The sequence below is a fragment of the Arachis ipaensis genome, chromosome B5 (genome assembly GCF_059453495.1).
Source record: "Arachis ipaensis isolate K30076 ecotype BB chromosome B5, ASM5945349v1, whole genome shotgun sequence".
Lineage (NCBI taxonomy): Eukaryota > Viridiplantae > Streptophyta > Magnoliopsida > Fabales > Fabaceae > Arachis > Arachis ipaensis.
The window spans coordinates 72,335,202-72,343,207 of NC_142440.1; the positions used below are offsets into that span (position 1 = coordinate 72,335,202).

Consider the following 8,006-nt stretch of genomic DNA (forward strand, 5'->3'; position numbering starts at 1 on the left):
GTACTTTAGTAGTACAAAGAGTCAACTTTGAAAGTTTGACACATTGTAATTTAATATTATATATTGATGGGTAAATTACTTTAATTAGTAAGAATCTCTAATCCACAAATGTTTGTGTTTTGGCTGCTGGAATCAGACTATTTCGTGAACAATATTGTATGACAAGAAGAGTGGAACTAATTTGCTTCAATGACAAGAAAATTAATAGAATATTGGATACCGGAAGATATCGAAACATTATGGATATGAATGCTGGGTTGGGTAGTTTTGCTGCAGCTATTCAATCTCCTAAGTTATGGGTCATGAACGTTGTGCCTACCACAGCTGAGAAAAGTACCCTGGGGGTCATATATGAGCGCGGCTTGATTGGCATTTATCATGATTGGTATCGCTTTCTAGCTTCTTTCTTGGGTTATATTTATGGCATCTTTTCGTTTAATGTTGAAATATATGATGTAGCTGTACGAATCTTATACTATTAGTTGGATTCCTTATTTATGTTTGTATTTTTCAAATTCAGGTGTGAAGCCTTTTCAACATATCCAACGACATATGATCTCATTCATGCCAATGGCCTCTTTAGTCTGTACAAGGATAAGTAAGTGTTTATTTGGTCAAACCACTATTCAACTAATTATCTAATTCAATTCTAAATCCTCTCCTGCATCTTCTTATCTTGCAATTATAGTTTTCCTTATATGACCTTCAAAGATGACTCTTGATCATAAGGTTCAAAAAATAGAGTTTTCTGAATGTTTTGATCAATTACTTGGTTCTGATTTTCCTCTTTTTGCGTCCATTCGTAAGCCTCAAGCATATTTGTTTGATGAAATGCAGATGTAATGCAGAAGACATTCTTCTGGAGATGAACCGGATCTTGCGGCCAGAAGGCGCCGTCATATTCCGCGATAAAGTCGATACCTTAATAAAGGTAAAGAAAATAGTTGCAGGAATGAGATGGGATACCAAAATGGTTGACCATGAAGATGGTCCTCTTGTTCCTGAGAAGATACTAATTGCTGTAAAGCAGTATTGGGTTGTTGATGGAAATTCCACTTCTACACAATAATCACTGAAGACCAAGTTAAATTACAAGCGTGCCCTTAGGCTTCCAGCACCTTTCTGTTTGAACTGAAGCCTTTGACAGTGGCTTTGTTATGAAGCTAAAAGGGACTATTAGAAGAGTTATATGCACAATTGTCAGTTAGCTAAGATTTCATATGCAGTGAATTTATCAAGGAAGCTGAAGTTCAATGTTTATGCTCCCTGGAATCTCGAAAATTTTTTGGTAGAAGTTGCTTATCTTGTACAATGTTACATTAAAAAAACAAAGACGCTGTCTTCTTTTAATTTAATAGTTTTGTCATTATTATATGTTTGGGGAAAAAAGGTTACATTTGTTTTGGAACTTTAGTTCATTATAAATATATTTTGTTAAAGGATAATTTTTATTATTTAAAGAATATTGTATGGTATTATTATGTATTTATTTTTATTTTATAATTTTTGACTAATTTAATTAAAAAAAATAGGATTATATATATAATCATATTACTAAATATTAGTTTTTAGAAAAAAAAATTATTAGAATATATATATAGAAAATAAAAAAAAAACAATGAGGGACCTAAGGCTACACTTATATACAGTAGCTATAGTATACAAAAAAAAAGAGGGACCTAAGGCTACGCTTATAAAAAGTAGCTATGGTATACAATGTGGCTACGCTTTACAAGTGATGCAGTAGCGTTGAAAAGCGTAGCCTATTCTGGAAAAATGAAAGCTGAAAAGTGTAGCCTTTGGTCTTGGACAGCATCACTTGAAAAGCGTAGCCTATTCCCAAATGCCAAAAGCGTAGCCCTTGGTGCAGAAAAGCGTAGCCTTTGAGAATAGGCAACGGCCGAATAGGAATCACCCCAAAAAGCGTAGCCGTAGCCCAAAAAGCGTAGCTGTAGCCTAAGGCATCATTTTTTTTCACTTTTGGCTACACTTTTCAAGTGTACCTGAATGGGTGTTTTTCTTGTAGTGTAACGTAAGAAGCAAGCATGGTCGACAACGTTAGTGACACCCAACATTGTCACTAACGTTAGAAGCAACCACACAACCCCCCAAGGAGCCACGTTAACTTCCACGTTAACTTAGTTAACGTGGAAGCTAACGTTGATGAGTGAAAGAATGGCCAACGTTAGTGACACTCAACATTGTCACTAACGTTGGGGATGGCTAAGCATGGCCACATTAGAAGCCACGTTAACCTAGTTAACGTGGACTCTAACGTGAGACATAGGGGCACCTTGGAACGTTAGTGACAATGTTGAGTGTCACTAATGTTCTCGAAGGATGGCAAGCCCACGTTAAAGAGCCACGTTAACTAAGTTAACGTGGGCTCTAACGTGGGAACAAAGAGGGCTTTTCAAAGTTATTGGGAATGTTAAGTCTCAATAACGTGTGCGAAGGACTTAGAGGCAATGTTAGTGGCAACGTTTGTGCCACTAACGTTGAAGTTAACGTGGCTTTTACTTAGGAACGTTAGTGAGAAAGTTGATTGTCACTAACGTTCTCGAACTCATATTTTCACTAAACGATAACACCCCTAACGTCCTGAGCTAAAGTCTCTGCCCACTTCACATTTTCTCTCTGCAAGTAAAGCCAAGCCCAAATGAAGAAGAGAACTGCTTCAAACTCAAGATCCAAAGGCCCAAGACTTGAAGAGCCAACTAGAAGCTGAGAGAAGTAGTATATATAGGAGTAGCTTTGAATTGTTGAAAGAGTTCTGGAGGTTGGAAAAAGAGAACTACTCTCTGTATTTTACTTTCTCTGCATTTTCTAGTTTTATGATGTATTCTCCATCTTTGTTTTCATTTTCAAGAAATATGAACAACTAAACCCCTTTCATTGGGTTAGGGAGCTCTGTTGTAATTTGATGGATCAATACTAATTTTCATTATTCTTCTTCTATCTTTTCTCTTGATTTTACTTGAAAGCTTTCGATCTTCATCCAATTGAGTAGTTATCTTGGAAAAGAAGCTATTCAAACTTGGATCTCTTTTCAACCTTGAAAGAGGAATGAAGAGATCAAGCTAGAAATGCTTTCTCATGCTGGACCAAATTGGGTTTGGATGGGTATGTGACTATAACCCTCTCAATACTTGATTTGGGAAATGCATGTGGTATAATCAGTGACCATACTTCATCTCTTCTCATGAGCAATTGACCAAGGAATTGGCTATTGATCAAGACTTGAGAGATTGAATTGCAAGAAATTGTAATTCAATCAATTAAGATTGCCAAGGAGATCAATGAGTGCATTGATTGAGGAATAGATGAAAATGAACTTGATCCGGAGAATTGCAACATCTCCTAAGCCCAATGAACTCCCTATCTCTGATCTTACCCATTCTCTTTAATTTCTGCCATTTACTTTTATGAGCAAATCCCCCATTCCCATTTACAATTCTGCAATTTATTTTCAGTCATTTACTTCCAGTCCTTTAATTCTAGCATTTACTTTTTTGTTATTTACATTCCCACTATTTTATTTTCTGCAACTCTCAACCCAAATTCTGGATTCGCTCAACTAGAACATTCTTCTAACTAAAGTTGCTTGATCAATCAATCCCTGTGGGATTCGACCTCACTCTATTGTGAGTTTTTACTTGACGACAAATTCGGTACACTTGCCGAAGGGAGATTTGTTGCGAGACAAGTTTTCCGTGCATCACTCCTTCACTGCAGACATGGCCGTTCTACTATGGTGCATCCTTACAGACCAGCCTCTGAATGTACCAAGACACATCCGGAATGCCATGGGACACGTACAGATTGCGGGCAACTTACCTTTTCCCACCTTGGTCTCAGATCTCGTCTCAGCAGCCGGAGTCGCCTACAGAGCTGGGGACACCAAAGCCATGCTTCCACGGGATGATCAGTACGTCCCTAACGGAAAATATATTAGACTTCCAGCAACCACTACTAGCCAACCTACCGAACCGGCTGAGGACATTCCTCCTTCCGCACCACAAGCACCTACAACAACCCAACTGCTCCATTAGATACTTGAAAAGTTGGATCGGCAGGAACAGAAGACTAAGCTAAGAGAGCGCCATAACAAGCGCCGATTCACATACCTTAAGGAGCTGATTATGGGAAAATTCAAGGACTCAGACACCCAGGACTCCACTTCCTTTACCAGCACAGGGAGCCATGACGGTCCCGACTGTGGAGATATTGCTACCAGCCCACCCTTGTTCCTGACAGATGGCACCGAGGATGGTGCAAAGCCTTAAGTGTGGGGAGGTCGGTCAGTACCTGACTTCCGGAAGTAATTTCTCTTCCCTAACACCAATAAATTAGGATATTTAGTTAGTTTTTCTTTTGTAGAATAGGATAAATTACATAGTAATAGATTAGTTGCATGCATGTTCTACTTGATTGAAAAGACAATAAGTTTCTTCTAAGACCCTATCTTTAGAACAAAATTTCACTAATTTTAATCAAAACTTTTATGTTAAAATTGCTTGAAGTTGTATTTGGAACATGATTTTTGAGCTAAAGAACACACAACCTGTGAGATTTGAGCCCAAATGCATGGTTACATTATTTAACCATAATTATTTTATTCTTGTGTGTTTACTTCTATATGATTGTAATCAACATTTTGTTTCATCCTATATGTCCAATGTTTAATATATTTATATGTTTGCATATGATTGAGGCCATTACTTGTTTAAACTCACTTATCCAAATTAAGCCTACCCTTTCAATTACCTTTGTTAGCCACTTTGAGCCTTTAAATCCCATTTGTTCTGTATTTTATCACATTACTAGCCTTAAGTGGAAAAACAATTTTATACCCCCAATTTAATCTTTGGTTAGCTTAAGATAGAATTGTGTGTGTTAATTAAGTATGGAAAATTGTGGGAACAAAAGATAATAAGGGAATATGTCATGATAATACAATGGAAATTTGGGTACCTACTCATGTGAAACTATAAGAATTAAAAATCTATGTGCATTGATTAGCTATGTTTATTTTTAGTTTATGTTGAAAAAAAAATCCAAAAATATTCAATAAATAATTAAGGGGACAAAATTACCCCAATGCTAAGTTAAGAATTCAAAGATCAATGCATGTATGATAAAATTAAAATAAAAAGTTGATACATGAGTATGGAATGTGAAAGAGAAATTTTGGGTAGCTGGGTGTGAATTTAAGTTATATAGAATATATATGTTAGGTTGAAGCTTGGGTTAATTAAAGATTCAATTTATAAGCTTACTTAGCCATATATGTATCCTTACCCTTACCTTGGCCCCATTACAACCTTGAAAAGACCTCATGATGTTTGCATTAATATATTAAATGTTGTTGATTGGTTAGGTGAAGAACAAAAATTAGAAAGCATGATTAGAGAAGGATAGAGTGATTGCCCTATACACTAGAGAGATTAGAGTGTACATACATCATCAGTGAGGGTTCAATGCTTAAAATTCTATGTTCCCTGCTTTCATGAGCTACCTTCTTGCATTTTTTTATCTATTCTTACTGTATAAGAATTGAATTAGTGAAGTTTGATTTGTGATTGTCTTGAAGAACCTATTTACTTTTGATCAAGTAAGCAAGAATCATATAGTTGCATTCATATATATAGGTTTCATTGCATTACATGAGTTTTACATGTTCCTACTCATTTATTTTATCTCTTTCAACTAAGCATGAGGACATGCTAATGTTTAAGTGTGGGGAGGTTGATAAACTACTATTTTATGGTTTATATTGTGCTTAATTATATGGTTTTATCAATTCTTTACCCACTTATTCGTATGATTGGCATGCATTTATATTTCCTTCCTAAAATTATTACATGATTGAATATTTTCTTCCTAAAGACTTTTAATTATGTATTTTAATTCTCCTTCATTCCATTAGATGCCGTGATCTGTGTGTTAAGTGTTTCAGGCTTTATAGGGCATGAATGACTTGGAGATTGGAAAGGAAGCTTACAAAAATGGAAGGAACACAAGAAATTGAGGAGATGACCAGCGAGAAATGACGCAGAGGCATGGCTCACGCGACCGCGCAACATAGAGGAAATTCCAGTGACGCGGACGCATGGCTCACGCGACCGCACGGATTGGAACTGCACAAGTGACGCGGAGGCATGGACGACGCGCACGCGTGGCAAGGCAAAACGCCGAATGACGCGTCCGCATGAATGACGCGATCGCGTGACATGCGCGATCTGCAGAATTTGCTGGGGGCGATTTTGGGCCCTGTTTTGACCCAATTTTCGGCCCAGAAAAGCAGACTAGAGCCAAGGAACATGCAGAAACAAAAACAACAATTCATTACAAACAATTCGGAGTTTTAGATCTAGTTTTACTCCTCCTCTAGGTTTTCTCTCTATACATTCATAGTTCTTAGGATTTTATTTTTATTACTTTTCGCATTGGAATATTGAGAAGAGTTATTACCTCAGCAAGACTTCGTCATTCTAGTTTGTTTTCTTTACCTGTCTCTTACTCTTCCATGTCCTTTGTTTATTCATAATTACTATTGGATTATTTTTAGGTTTATTAATATAAGAACTATTTTTATTTTTAATTGGTATGTTTATTATTATTTATCATGTCTTTCTATATTTCCCTTTCCTATGTTATGAATTCTACATTCACAATGAGCGAGTAGTTCCATAACTTGGATGGGAGTTGATTGAAAGGAAGACCTTGAGTTGGAATGCTTAAAAGAAAAATTATAATTGGGTTTATTGTTGGTTTGCCCTCTAGTCACTGACACCAATCCTTTTCAATTGAGCGGATTGGGACTTGTGAATAGAAATAGCTTTCCAACTTGTTTGACTTTCCCTTACCTAGTAAGGGATAACTAAATAGAACAACCCTCAATTATCAATTAATCTTGAGAGTACTCCAACAAGAATAGGACTTTCAACTAATCTACTCCCAGCCAAGGCTTTTATTTAAATTTACACAAATTCTCTAATTTAATTTCCTGTTATTCAACTCAAACCATTCTTGAAAACAATATGATTAATAAAATAGCATACCGTTCTGCAACTCGTTGGGAGACGACCTGGGACTCATACTCCCAGTATTTTAATTTAAATTTTGTGACAACCCTTCTAAATTGATAAGCGGATTTCTGGTTGGTTAAGAACTGTACTTGCAACGTATCTCTTCTAATAATTTCTTAACTCGCCAATTTCTGCCACGTCACTCATCCTCCAGGGTGTGCTATTTTCAATGCTGTTTTTGATTTTAGCTTTTGTTTTTGTGACTCCACATGATCATCATCCTAAAGAAAACATAAAATAATTATAGAAATTTAACATAGATAAGTGGACTCTCATGGAGCCTCACAGATACTCAGAGCATGATGATGGTCTCCCAATACCAAACTTAAAGTTTGAATGTGGGGGCTCTGTTTGACTCTTCATTGAGAGAAGCTTGTCATGCTTCTTCTCCATGTGTATAGAAGGAGATTCTTTAGCTTTAAACACAAGGTAATCCTCATTCACTTGAAGGACCAATTCTCCTCTGTCAACATCAATCACAGCTTTTGCTGTGGCTAGGAAAGGTCTGCCAATGATGATAGATTCATCCTTATTCTTCCCAGTGTCCAGGATTATGAAGTCAGCAGGGATGTAAAGGCCTTCAACCTTTACAAAGACATCCTCTACAAGTCCATAAGCCTATTTTCTTGAATTGTCTGCCATCTCTAGTGAGATTCTTGCAGCTTGCACCTCAAGGATCCCTAGTTTCTCCATTACAGAGAGGGGCATGAGGTTTATACCTGACCCTAGGTCACACAGAGCCTTCTCAAAGGTCATGGTGCCTATGATACTGGGTATTAAGAATTTTCCAGGATCTGGTTTCTTCTGAGGTAATGTCTGCCTAATCAAGTCATTCAGTTCATTGGTGAGCAAGGGGGGTTCATCCTCCCGAGTCTCATTATCAAATAAATTAGCATTCAGCTTCATGGTTGCTCC

At 36.8% G+C, this 8,006-nt stretch overlaps 1 protein-coding gene across 1 annotated transcript; it reads left to right on the forward strand.

The window, feature by feature from the left end:
* The first annotated feature begins 227 nt into the window (after positions 1–227).
* LOC107641851 (putative methyltransferase PMT2) lies at positions 228–1,157 on the forward strand. The gene is made up of 3 exons (XM_016345276.3): positions 228–385; positions 521–598; positions 838–1,157. The coding sequence occupies exons 1-3, from the start codon at positions 240–242 to the stop codon at positions 1,067–1,069; spliced, it is 456 nt and encodes a 151-aa protein (XP_016200762.1). The 5' UTR covers positions 228–239; the 3' UTR covers positions 1,070–1,157.
* The last annotated feature ends 6,849 nt before the right edge of the window (positions 1,158–8,006 follow it).